The sequence below is a fragment of the Sturnus vulgaris genome, chromosome 3 (assembly GCF_052056855.1).
Source record: "Sturnus vulgaris isolate bStuVul1 chromosome 3, bStuVul1.hap1, whole genome shotgun sequence".
Taxonomy (NCBI): Eukaryota; Metazoa; Chordata; class Aves; order Passeriformes; family Sturnidae; genus Sturnus; species Sturnus vulgaris.
Window position 1 is genome coordinate 114,696,595 of NC_142245.1, and position 13,069 is coordinate 114,709,663.

Below are 13,069 nucleotides of genomic sequence, written 5' to 3' on the forward strand. Positions count from 1 at the left end.
TCACGCCTTTCAGGGCATCTCTCAGCACTGCTGGGAGGGTCTCTTGTACGGTGATGTGGGGTGATCCTGGCTTTGGGGGTTCTCAGCAGTGCTGGGGGCGCTTGTGGAGGTTCCTGACCACGTTGGTCCCCTCGAGGCTGGGGACTGCATGGTTGGGCAGTGCAGGGAGCAGCCAGGGGGCTGAGAATGGGGACCCCCATGTGGGGGTGGGTGACACCTGCACCCTCGCAGGTGGCCAGCAGCCGGGCTGGGAAGATCTTCCCTGCATGCCCTGAGAACGACGAGACAGACACGTCCAAGGTGGTGGAGATCCAGAATAAGCAGATGATCGAGTGGGCCCTGGGTGGCTTCCAGCCCTCCGGCCCCAAGGGGCTGGAGCCCCCCGAAGGTGAGCGGGGTGCAGCAGCCCCTGCATGGGTGAGGCACTGGGGACACTTGCCCAGGGGTTCTGGGGGACACTGACCATCAGCTCTGGTGTCACCACGGTGGGATGGGATGGGCCGGGCCGGGGAGGCACTGTGGGGCTGAGAGGTCCTGGCGGAGCTGGGACCCTTCTGGGGGGACTCTGCTGAGGTCCCCTGGTCCCACAGAGGAGAGGAACCCCTACAAAGAAGTTTACACGGAGATGTGGGTCGAGCCCGAAGCAGCTGCCTACGCACCACCCCCACCCGCCAAAAAACCCCGGAAAAGCACAACCCAGGAGAAGCCCAAGGTCAAGGAGATCATCGACGAGCGCACCCGAGGTACCGCGGGGCTGGGGATGTCCCCGTGGCCACCACTCTTCTCTGGAGTCGCTCAAATGCGGGGTGGGGGGCAAGGGCTGCTCCAGGCTGGGTCCCCTTCTCCCCCAGGGTCCTTCCCTCCTTTCACCTCACCCACGAGGGGGCTTGGCTGGGCCCAGGCCCCCTGATCAGTCTCTTCCCCCAGAGCGGCTGGTGTACGAGGTCCGGCAGAAGTGCAGGAACATCGAAGGTGAGTGTGGGGCTGGGGCACATCCCACACCCAGGATGTGGGCTGGGGTGGGGGTCTGCACCTCCCTGCATGGGCAGAGGGGACACAGAGGGGTGTGGGGACAGCTCAAGGAAAGAGGGCCAGGCTTGTCCCATCCCTTAGCCTGGCTGGCACCAGGGACAGCAGCTGTGAGGTGGCAGTGACCCTGGATGGTGGCAGGGACCCCCAGGACACTGCTCAGGGTCTGGGGTGGGGCTGGAGGGCAGTGAGAGTCCTGCCCTGCTGCTGCCGGGGTTGTTCCCCAGCTCTGGTGTGGCCCCAGCATGGGGTGAATGTTTCCTGGACGCTGCAGAACAGGGTCTGGGGTGTCCCCACACTGGGCTGGGTGCCAGGGCAATGTTTTCCCTTCTCCCCCAGACATCTGCATCTCCTGTGGGAGCCTCAATGTAACCCTGGAGCACCCTCTGTTCATTGGGGGCATGTGCCAAAACTGCAAGGTACGGTGTGGGGCTGGGCCAGGGGGCACGGCTGGGGGGCTCACAGGGTGCCCCACCCTGTCCTGGGGTCCCCAGTGTCCCCAGGCCTGCAGTGACACCCTGGCTGTCCCCAGAACTGCTTTCTGGAGTGTGCATACCAGTACGACGACGATGGCTACCAGTCCTACTGCACCATCTGCTGCGGCGGCCGCGAGGTCCTCATGTGTGGCAACAACAACTGCTGCAGGTCGGGGGCTGGGGGTGCCGGGGGGGCTGGGGGTGCCACGGGGTTGGGCTGGAGCCACACAGCTTTCACTGGGACCCCACTCCTGTCTGGCATGAGGTGGGCAAGTTTGGTGTCGCCACATTCCCGCCACGCGGTGTTTTGGTGATGCCAGTCCTGGTGTGGGACTGCTGGGCAGTTTTGGTGATGTCCCAGTGTCAGTAAGGGACAGGGAAGATTTGGTGATGCCACAGTCTTGGCGTGGGAGTTCAGTGATGCTGGTGCTGGTTTGGGGCTGGGATGTTTTGGCAATGCTGTGGTCTGTGGTGATGCCAGAGCTGGCATGGGACTGGGAGGTTCTGGTGGTGGCACTGTCCCCATGTCCCCGTTTGATGTCCCAGTCCTGGTGTGAGTCTGGGTACCGTGTGGTGATGCTGCAGCCCCCCATGGTCAGTGATGCCAGTCCTATGTGGGACTGGGAGGTTCTGGTGGTGGCACTGTCCCCATGTCCCCGTTTGATGTCCCAGTCCTGGTGTGAGTCTGGGTACAGTGTGGTGATGCTGCAGCCCCCCATGGTCAGTGATGCCAGTCCTATGTGGGACTGGGAGGTTCTGGTGGTGCCAAGTCCTGGCATGGGAATTTGGTGATGTCAGTAAGGAAACTTCCCAGTCTTGAGTGCTCCTGCGCCTCCTGGGCTGTCACACTCCCAGTGCCAGAGACTGTCACTACTGTGGCCAGAGCCCCTTTGCAGGGCAGCTGCAGTGACCCGAGGGCCCTGCTGGGCTCCCCACAGCCCCTCACCCAGTCTGACCCTGTTTCCTCACCAGTTCCAGCCCAGTTTCCAATGGCAGCGTCTCAGATACCTTGTTCGGTAAAGCCATTTATTCGTGGCACAGAAATACAAACACAGCCCGAGCTGGTGCCTCCGAGGAGGGATCTCACAAAAGACCCCCTCGGTTTTATCCCCTCAGTGTCCCCCTCTGCATCCACCTGGCTGGCAGTCACCTCTCTGTATGTCCTTTGTTATGTTATCCCAACTCCTGCTGTGTTTCTGTGTCCATTCACCCTTCCTCATCCTCTTTGTTATTGCAAAGCTCAGCAGTTCACGGTGGGGGCTCCACCCAGAGCTCAACCTCTGCAGCTCAATCTGCATTTCAGACCCCACTCCCTGGAGCAGATTTATCCACCTCAGCACCAGTCTGGGATATTTTGTGATGCCTCAATCCTCATGTGGAGCTAAAGAGGTTTTGGTACTGCCACAGACCTGGCATGGAAATCGAGTGCTGTCAGTCCTGGTGTGGGGCTTGGGAATGTTGTGGTGATACCACAGTCCCAGCATGGGGCATTCTGGTGATGCTTCAGTCCTGGTTTGGGGCTGGGAGGATTTGTGATATCCCAGAGCAAGACTGGAAAGGTTTTCATGTTTTTAATGATGCCACAGTCCCCGTGTGTAGGGTTGGGAGGTTTTGGTAATGTTCTGGTCCAGGTATGGGATTGTGGGAGTTTTGGCAATGCCCTGGTCCTGCCTTGATGGAGCTGGTAGTCCTGGTGATGCCACAGTCCTGGCATGGGGATTGGGTGATGCCAGTTGTGGTTTGAGACTGGGAGGTTTTGGTGGTGCCTTGGTCCTGGTTTCTGGGGTTGGAGGAGGTTTTGGGTTATGGTAATGCTGCAGTCTGGAGATGGCATGGTCCTGCCATGGAGTTTTGGTGATGCCAGTCCAGGTGTGGGGCTTTGGAGGTTTTGGCAGTGATGAGATCCTGTAGGGCTGGAGGGGGTTCTGGCAATGCTCCAGTACTGCTGTGGAGCTCAGTAATTCTGGGGGTGTTCCAGGTCTGGTGTGGGACTGAGGTCTTTGTGTTGAGGTTTTTGGTGATGCCACAGTCCTCCCATGGGGTTTTGGATGATGCCAGTTCTGGTTTGGGGCTGGGGAGGTTTTGGTGATGCCACAGTCCTGCTGTAGGGCTGGGGCAAGCTTTGGTTTGTCCAAAGTCTCAGCATGGAGCTGGGAAATGCCAGGGTCTCAGAGCAGGAGTGCGTGTGGGCAGATCTGTGGGACCCCCGTGGGCGATGCCCCACTGGTGCTGGGGAGCTGGGTAGGTTCTGGTGATGACACAAGCCCCACTGCTGACCCTGGCTCCCACCTGTGCCAGGTGCTTCTGTGTGGAGTGTGTGGACCTGCTGGTGGGCCCGGGGGCGGCACAGGCGGCCATCAAGGAGGACCCCTGGAACTGCTACATGTGCGGCCACAAGGGCGTGTACGGGCTGCTGCGGCGGCGGGAGGACTGGCCCTCGCGCCTCCAGATGTTCTTCGCCAACAACCACGACCAGGAGTTTGTGAGTGCCCCTCCCCGCTGGCCCCCAGCCCCTCCCCGCTGGCCCCAGCCCCACTGACCCCATCCCCGTGGCTTCCAGGACCCACCGAAGGTGTACCCGCCGGTGCCAGCTGAGAAGAGGAAGCCCATCCGGGTGCTGTCACTCTTTGATGGCATTGCCACAGGTGGGTGGGGGTCCCTGGCCCCACGGCCCTTGCAGGGCCTCCCCTGGGGTGTGTGGGATGGGATTGCTGGGGTGAGGGCAGCCAGGCCGCAGGGTGTGGACAGATCTGTGGGTGTTTCCGTGGGCAGTCCCCATTGTCTTCCCCACCCCAGGGGTCACACACTAGAGGGGAGCAGGAAGGGGGATGGTCCTGGGGGGGGGTGCTGGGACAGGTGGGGCTGGGGGCCCATTGTGCGTGCACATGGCCCATTCCCCATGGCTCCCCGCAGGTTTGCTGGTGCTGAAGGACCTGGGCATCCAGGTGGACAGGTACATCGCCTCCGAGGTGTGCGAGGACTCCATCACCGTGGGCATGGTGAGGCACCAGGGCAAGATCATGTACGTCGGGGACGTCCGCAATGTCACCCAGAAACACGTACGTCCTGTCCTGCCCCCCTCAGCCCCCCAGGCTGCCAGAGCTCCAGGAGCCTTTGGGCAGCACTCGGGCCCAGGGTGGGAGTGTCAGGGCGTGCTGTGCACGGCCAGGAGCAGGGCTCAGTGGTCCTGGTGGCTCCCTTCCCACTCTGGCAGCTCTGCCCCTTGTCCCCCAGGCCGTGGCAGTGCCTGGCTCACCTGGGTCTCCTTTCCCTCTGCAGATACAGGAGTGGGGCCCCTTCGATCTGGTGATTGGGGGGAGCCCCTGCAACGACCTGTCCATCGTCAACCCGGCCAGGAAGGGCCTCTACGGTAGGAGAGGGCTGGGGCTCCACAGGGGTGGGGCTGGTCCTCCAGGGCTGACAGAGACCCCCAGCTCTTAGCCCAGCCCCTCCTCTCTCCTCCCAGAGGGCACTGGGCGCCTCTTCTTCGAGTTCTACCGCCTGCTCCACGAAGCCCGGCCCAAGGAGGGTGACGACCGGCCCTTCTTCTGGCTCTTTGAGAACGTGGTGGCCATGGGGGTGAGCGACAAGAGGGACATCTCGCGCTTCCTGGAGGTCAGTGCCTGCCTGGGGTCACCCCCCTCCAGCCCCGGGGTCCCCCCAGGTCCCACCCCCACAGCAAGGGGCTGCCCAGCCCTGCTGACCTTTGCCACTCTCTGTCCCTCAGTCCAATCCCGTCATGATTGATGCCAAAGAAGTGTCTGCAGCGCACCGGGCACGGTACTTCTGGGGGAACCTGCCCGGCATGAACAGGTTGGTGAGAGTAGCCCAAAGCTGGCCTGGCTCTGGGAGGGTGGGCTGCACTCCTGGGTCCTCCCTCCCTCCTTCCCTCCCTCCCTCCCTCCCTCACCCAGATGTGGCTCTGGGGGTCCCCTGACCGCGGTCAGTGCTGGGCAAGAGCAGGAGTCTCACAAAGAGGTGATGGCCCACCCTAGAAACTTACAGTGGTTCCCCTGTGGGGGTGGCTGGTCCTGTCCCAGCTCTCTTGTGCTGGAAGGGAGGCACTAATCTGTCCTTTGTGTCCCCCTTGGATTTGGCTGCGGTGGCCCACAGCTAGTGGTCACAGATGGGCTCCCACAGGAATTGGCTGCTTCTTGCCCATCACCTGCCACAGACCCCCAAAACAGCAGTGGCCACCTTGTGACTCCCACAAACCCCAGCTGGAGACCTGTCCTGTGGGCACGGTGGGGGGACAGCATGGGGACCCAGTGCTGGCACCCCCTGCCCACCATCTCTCCCCCCCAGGCCGCTCGCATCCACCGTCAACGATAAGCTGGAGCTGCAGGAGTGCCTGGAGCACGGCAGGATAGCAAAGGTCAGCAGGGCTGGGTGCTCAGGGGCTGAGGGGAGGGCTCCCGAAGGGACAGCAGAGGGATTCCAGTGCTGTCACCCCCAGTCCCAGGCTCCCTGGGGTGGTGGCTCCCAGGGCTGAGGGCTCCATCCCAGCCCAGCCTGACCAGCCTGTGCCTCTTGCAGTTCAGCAAAGTGCGAACCATCACCACTCGCTCCAACTCCATCAAGCAGGGCAAGGACCAGCACTTCCCCGTGTTCATGAACGAGAAGGAGGACATCCTGTGGTGCACGGAGATGGAGAGGTACCGTGGGCACCGGGCCGGGGCACCAGGCTGGGTGCTGCCCACGGAACACCTCTGACTGACCCCTCCCCACCCACCCCTGTCCCGCAGGGTCTTTGGCTTCCCCGTGCACTACACGGACGTGTCCAACATGAGCCGCCTGGCCCGGCAGAGACTGCTCGGCAGGTCCTGGAGCGTGCCGGTGATTCGCCACCTCTTCGCGCCCCTGAAGGAATACTTTGCCTGCGTCTAGAGATGGGCAGGAACTGGTCACACGGAGCGAGTCGGAAACAAACCCATCCACGCCAAGAGAAGTGAACACACGGAATGAGAGAAGAGTCAGCACCCAGAAGAGAGACGGGATTTCGCAGCCCGACGGGAACCCAGCACACGTCTCCCCGAGCGAAAGGGGTCGGTGTCCTCTCCGGAATTTACCAGGATCAGCTTTAGCTATTTAAAAACAAACAAAAACCACAAGAAGCAAACAACGAAGACGGCGAAAGCAAACAAAATGATGACGAAACAGAAGAAAAAAAAACAAAAAAAAAGAGAAAAAGAAAAGAAACCAAAACCATTTTTTTTTGGGTAACCTTTTAATTTTCCGCTCTTTTCTGGCTGGGTTTTCCTGTCGGTTTGGTTTCCACTTCTCGGAGCAGCGGGCGAGACGAGAGACGCCGTCGCCAGCGCCGCTCTCGGAGAGGGGGAAACGGCAGCGGGAAAGCCCAGTCGGGAGGGAGGCGGAGGCAAAGGAGACCCGCTCTGCTCCGAGACCCGCTCCGAGACCACTCCGCTCCGTCCGCGCCAGCGCCCGGCCGGCCCGGCCCCGGCTGCGGCTGCAGCAGCGCCCGGCGGCTCCGGCAGCGCCCGGCGGCTGAGCCTCGCTCTGTTCCACCAGCACCGCTCTCCGGTGACATGGAGCCAACCCGGCAGGGAGGCCGGGAACACACACACCACACACACACCTTTTCTACAGTATTTTGGGTGCCTACCACACGGAAACCTTGAAGAGAGCAGATCCTAGAAGCCGCTGTTACCTCTTGTTTACAGTTTATATATATATGATAGATATGAGATATAGATATATATATATATAAAAGGTACTGTTACTACTGTACAACCTGACTTCATAATGGTGCTTTACACAGCGGGGTGAGTCGAGACATCAGCTTCCACGTTGCCTTACGTGCCGGGCCTTTCCGAGCGAGCGGCAGGGCCGGGGCGGCCGGGCGGAAGCGTCTCCATCCCGAGTCATGCAATAACCTTTTTCTGTCCCGAAAGGAAGCGCCTCGGCGGTGCCCCCCCTCTGCCCCGCCGGTGCCACCCCACAGCGTACTGGTGCTCTTCTGCGTACGTGGTGTCCGGCGGGGCCGGTGCCGGGTGTCCCCCCGGTGCCCCGGCAGCAGCGGGGGGGTCCTGCCCCCCCCGGCCGTGCCCCTCGCCGTGGGCGCTGCGTGGGGCACGGTGCTGCTGGCGGGCTCTGGCCGAGGGCGGTGGCGGGGACGCCGGCGGGGCAAGGGGGCACACGAAGCGGCAGCGGTGCCGGAGCGCGGCCGGGGCGTTTCCGGCATGGCACGGGGATGGCTGCGGGCGCCGGACCCTGGTGCTACATCCGCGGGGCCGGGCTGGCGGCAGGAGGGCGATGCCCCGGCGAGCCGGGACGGGGACCCTGGCAGTGTCACCGCGGCTGCCGGGCCATCGCTCCCCTGCCCACGCGTGGTTTGGAGCGAGCGTGCCCCGTGTGGGGCGGCCCCGTGCCCCGCCGGGGGTGACGGGTGCCCGTGGCGGTGGTGGCAGCGTCGGTGTCGGCAGCCCCGGCCGCAGGGGCCGCGGTGTGAGCAGAGCGCGGGCAGGTGCTGGCAGTGCGGCGGTGGATGGTGCTACAGGCGTCCGGTGTCCGGCCCGGTGCAGCCCCGGTGGGTGGCCGGACCCGGTGGGGCAGGGACTGGTGCTAGGGCCGGGCCCGTCGCTGTCTCCTCTCTAACTGTGAAAGGTGCGGGCTCCGGGGCCGCGCTCGCTGCGGGGTGCTGGCTAATGGCAGCGAGCCGCGGCGCTCTGAGGTGCTGGGACCGACAGGGGCGGCCAAGGGGCCCCCACCTCCCCTCCCTCCTGGTGCTACTGGGGGCTTGGGGGCCCCTCTGGGTGCGGGGGGCACGGGGAGCTGAGCTGGCACAGGCGGCTGCGGTGGGGGCACCGCGGGGCCTGGCTTTGCCGGGGAGTGAAGGTGGCGAGGCAGGAGGGCGCTGGCCCCGGGCTCTGGGCTCCTGCTCACTCCCGGGGCCGGGTGGCACAGGATGGCACAGGACTGCTGCGCCGGGCACAGGTCCTGCCTGCTGCTGTCTGAGCCCACGTGGCCCCATGACCCCGTCTGTGGGGCTGGCGTGGCCATGGGGTGTCCTGTGTGCAGCACGGCGGGCACTGCTGCAGGCCCTGCACGGCCGCCTGCCACTGCCTGTGGGTGCTGCATGGATCCACAGCGCTGTCTGTGGGTCCTGCACAGCCCCACAGACCTGGCTGCAAGTGCTGCATGGCCCTGCAGTGCTGATTGCAGGCCCTGCGTGGCCTCGCCGTGGCAAATGCGGGTCCTGCATGGCCCCACAGCATCGTCTGTGGGTCCTGCATGGCCCCGTGGCACTGGGTGCTGATCCTGCATGGCCTTGAGGTGCTGGGTGCTGGTCCTGCACGGCCCTGCAACGTTGTTGGCAGGTCCTGCATGGCTCTGAGGCACTGGGTGCTGACCCTGCACGGTCCTGCAGCTCTGGGTGCTGGTCCTGCACACCCGTGTGGCTCTGGGTGCTGACCCTGCGTGGCCCTGCAGCTCCGGGTGCCGGTGCTGCCCCGTCCTGTGGCGCTGTCGGCGGGTTCTGCACGGCCACGTGCTGGGTTTGGGGGGTCCCAGCGGGCCCCCAGGGCCGCCCCGGCCCAGCCCAGCCCTGCAGCGCTTCCTGGGACCCCCTCGGCCCTGCTGCACCTTTGGGGGCTGGGTCCCAGCAGGTGCTGTGGCGCGGGGCCGGCCCGGCTCGGCGCGGTGTTGGCACGGCCGTGCCGGTACCGGTGCCGGTACCGGTGCCGGTGGGAAGCAGGTTCCTGCTGGGAACAGGTGCCGGCGGCGGTGGGGACCGTGGGGATGCCTGGGGCAAGAGTTCTGTTTTTAACGTACCCGACTCACGTCTTTTTTTAAAAACAACCAGACAAATTCTGTTGCACAGCCCTAGATGAAAACTCAAAACAACACAGAAAGGCCTAAATTCCTTAAGATCCGCCGAGGGAGTGGGGACAAACACGGTGCTAAAACATTTTATTAAAAATATATATTGTTAAATTAAGTCTGCTGTCTGGACAATGACTGTTTTGTTTCTCGTAGTGGAGTTTCAAAGAGCACTATTATTTTACTCTTATATATTATTATTAAAAAAAAAAAACAAAAAAGAAAAAGGCATTTTAACTTTGTACTTGAAAACTAAACGAGAGATTTCATGTGTTTTAGCCTAGACATTGAAGTAGCTGACGCTTAACTATTTGTGGGAATCATGTACTCATCATCCCGAGGAATACGCGCGTAGAGCTGGTACCCTCCTTCCTCCCTTTGATTTGGCGCCGCCGCGGCCGCCCCGGCTGCTCTCCCTCCCCTTTTCCCACCCCGAGCCCCAACCCCCCGGTTTTTATTTTCTACTTCTCTCTCTCGGTTCGTTGCCCCTGTTTTTTTGTTGGTTTGTTTTTTTAGGGTCGCTTCTCTATTTATTGCCGCTGAACTGTGCATTTCACGGCCGGAGGTGCCGCGGGCGCCCGGCGCTGTTGTATCTGTGTGAGTATTGCTCGTGACATAGCTGTTCTGAACTAATAAAGGTCAATGCGTGCAGCAGATGTAGAAAGTCTGTCCGTCCCGCTTCCATCCCATCCTCCTTTTCTTTTTCTTTGGTGCCCAGAAGAGTATAATACAGACGAGCTCCTTTCTAATGTACTTGTGCTGGAGAACACTTGAATAAATGTCCTGTTTTGTGCAAAAAAAAAAAAGAGAAAAAAAGAGGAAAAAAAAAAAGAGAGGAAAAAAAAAAAGCCTCTGTGTGGTTGTGTGGTGTGTCTGTGGTGGTGGGGTCCTGCTGGGTGGGGAGATCCAGGTGCTGGTGGGGTTGTGGTGATAGTGGGGCCCTGGCAGGTGCTGGGACTTCGGAGTATGGGGGAGGAAGGAGGTCCCAGTGCAGGTGTTGGGATTCTGGTGACTTTGGGCTTTGGGAAAGGAAGGAGGTCCCAGTGCAGGTGTTGGGATTCTGGTGACTTTGGGTTTTGGGGGAGGAAGGAGGTCCCAGTGCAGGTGTTGGGATTCTGGTGACTTTGGGGTCTGGGGGAGGAATGGGGTCTCGGTGCAGGTGCTGAAATCCAAACGTGTGGAGGGGAGGGGATCCCAGATCCCAGCACCAGTGATGGTGGGGCCCTGGCAGGTTTGGAGTTCGGGTGATTGTGGAGTCCTGGAGGGCACTGGGGTCCTGTGGGTGGTGAGGTCCCAGCCCTGGTGATTGTGTTCCCAATGAGTAATGGGCTGCAAGGAGGTCCCAGTCCAAGGTGTGGGGGCTGTGGGGTGAGCCCAGCTCCCTTGGGCACTGGGGGCCTTGGCTCATGCAGCCCTGGGGTCGGGGGTGCAGAGCCCCCCACAGAGTGGGAGCCCCCATTTCTGCCATGTGAGCTGTGGGTCAGGAGCCTCCTGGAGCCTCCCCCAGTGCCAGCCCCCAAGGTGGTGGGGCCTGGAGCAGGGTCCAGGGCAGGTTGGGCTGGTGGGTGGGCAAGCAGTGGCTGTGACAGGTGTGACAGCTTGGGGACCTGTGCTCTGCCAGGGGACGGTGCCAGGGCACTGCCAGGGTCCCCAGGCTGCTGAGGGCCACCTCACAAAGGACACCAAGGCTGAGTTCTGGTGCTGCACCTGCGCTGGGACACCCCCCGGGAACAATCCAGGCTGGGGCAGAACGGATTCAAGAGCAGCCCTGGGAGAAGAACGTGGTGGGTGAGAGGCTGGACAGACCCCAGCTCAGAAATCCCCCAGTCCTGGGCTGATCCCCCAGTGTGGGCAGCAGGAAAGGGGGGATTGTGGCCCTGTGCTCAGGTGAGACCCCACCTGCAGAGCTGCCCCAGCCCTGGGGCCCGTCAGAGCTGAAGAGCACAAGTGTCTGTCTCCAGCACTGTTAGAGTCACGGAAGGGAGGAATTTATGATAGGAAGGTGCTGATTCCAGACTTGGAAGAGGCAAGATCTGGTCGGCACATCCTGGTTTAACGAGTCCAGACAAAATTTCCCCACTGTGGCAGTGTGTGGAAAAAAGTAACTGCTCATACACGAGTCACAGCCAAACACCAGCCCAGGTTATGGACAGAAGGAGCTGTGACCACCAGTGGCCACCCAAGCCTCCCAAATAAGCCTTGTACTGGTACTGGATAAACTGGTACTGCTGCCCAGGTGTGAGGAAGGTAAATTCAATGATCTTATACCTAGGGTGGGCTAACAAAGCTTGGGATGAAGGATGTGCCAGTGGGAGTGGATGCCAAGAATGAAGAACTCCCCAGCCACGAGGACATTCAACAGAAACCCCAAGATAAGGAAGAAACTTATAAAACCAGCTGGAGAACTGAGCAGCAGAAAGGGTAACTCAGCAGGGGCAGATTGCAACTACTGACTCATGGCCCAGAGACCCAAATAGCCACTGGTCCAAAAGAAGAGCAATACTGAGCATGGGATTAATTAGCATAAGAAGCAAAGGACATATTAACCAATTGAAGGTAGACTACCAATTAATAAGAGAACTGTATAAATTGTAGCCAATGAGACTAATTCCTTTGTTTGCTAAAATGTATAAATAGTGAAAAGGTTTGATAGCTGGGCTTTGTGGATTTGCCACTCAGACCCCTTTCTGTGCAGAACTAGGAACCAGGCCCCCCACCCCAGCACTGAGGAGCCTGGGGTGAAGAAGGACAAAGGAGACACTGCTGGATCCATAGGTGAGACTCTCTCTCTCTCCCTCTCCATTTTTCTATTTTTTCCTATTTCTCTACCTCACATTTATTAAGTAAAATTCGGCATAGGGTCTTATTTGCAACTTAATTCAGGCAGAGGCATCTCTCACTAATTGGATCTCAACAGGGCCAAACAGCAGCAGGACCTGGAGCTGCTGCAGGGCTGGAGCCCCTCTGCTCTGGAGCCAGGCTGGGAGAGCTGGGGGTGCTCACCTGGAGAGGAGAAGGATCCAGGGAGAGCTCAGAGCCCCTGGCAGGGCCTGGAGAGGGACTGGGGACAAGGCCTGGAGGGACAGGACACAGGGAATGGCTCCCAGTGCCCCAGGGCAGGGCTGGATGGGATCTTGGGCAGGAATTGTTCCCTGGCAGGGTGGGCAGGGCTGGCACAGGGTGCCCAGAGCAGCTGTGGCTGCCCCTGGATCCCTGGCAGTGCCCAAGGCCAGGCTGGACATTCCTGGCACACTGGGAGGTGTCCCTGCCATGGCAGGGGTGGCGCTGGGGGGGATTTGAGGTCCCTTCCCACCCAGATCTGTGCCTGTGATGACCAAACGTGTGCAGACCTGTCCCCGTGCCCAAGGGCAGCGAGAAGGGACCGACAGGGACGTGACAGGGACAAATGCCACACGCTGGCCAGGGGAAGGAGCAGCCCCTGGCAGTGACACGGGCTGGGGCAGCTCTGTGGGAAGGACCTGGGGGTCCTGGCAGAGACAGATGAACGTGTGCCCCGGTGCCTCTGATACAGGGGAGACAGCAAAGCCCCAGAGACACCAAAGTGCTCAGGGGACAGGAGCTGGCAGAGTCGGGCAGTGCCTGAGGACAGGGTGGCACAGCTGGGATGGGATAATGGGATAGTGGGATGGGAAGTGGACATCAGGATGGGAATGAAGCAGGTCTCCCCAGCTCCATGCCCCAGCCCCCTGTCCCCACAGCTGCAC

General features: G+C 61.1%; 1 protein-coding gene across 2 annotated transcripts in view; it reads left to right on the plus strand.

Annotated features, from left to right (window-relative positions):
* DNMT3A (DNA methyltransferase 3 alpha) overlaps positions 1 to 9,808 on the plus strand; it is a 29,517-nt gene extending 19,709 nt beyond the window's left edge. For both annotated transcript variants that reach the window (XM_088162634.1, XM_014888217.2), the window contains exons 9-22: positions 232 to 388; positions 591 to 743; positions 928 to 972; positions 1,369 to 1,448; positions 1,562 to 1,674; positions 3,804 to 3,987; positions 4,066 to 4,150; positions 4,419 to 4,564; positions 4,785 to 4,875; positions 4,972 to 5,120; positions 5,233 to 5,318; positions 5,811 to 5,880; positions 6,042 to 6,160; positions 6,251 to 9,808. In XM_088162634.1, the coding sequence (XP_088018760.1) occupies positions 232 to 388; positions 591 to 743; positions 928 to 972; positions 1,369 to 1,448; positions 1,562 to 1,674; positions 3,804 to 3,987; positions 4,066 to 4,150; positions 4,419 to 4,564; positions 4,785 to 4,875; positions 4,972 to 5,120; positions 5,233 to 5,318; positions 5,811 to 5,880; positions 6,042 to 6,160; positions 6,251 to 6,392 (1,620 nt within the window). In that variant the 3' untranslated portion in view covers positions 6,393 to 9,808. The remainder of the gene's footprint in view (positions 1 to 231; positions 389 to 590; positions 744 to 927; positions 973 to 1,368; positions 1,449 to 1,561; positions 1,675 to 3,803; positions 3,988 to 4,065; positions 4,151 to 4,418; positions 4,565 to 4,784; positions 4,876 to 4,971; positions 5,121 to 5,232; positions 5,319 to 5,810; positions 5,881 to 6,041; positions 6,161 to 6,250) is intronic.
* The last annotated feature ends 3,261 nt before the right edge of the window (positions 9,809 to 13,069 follow it).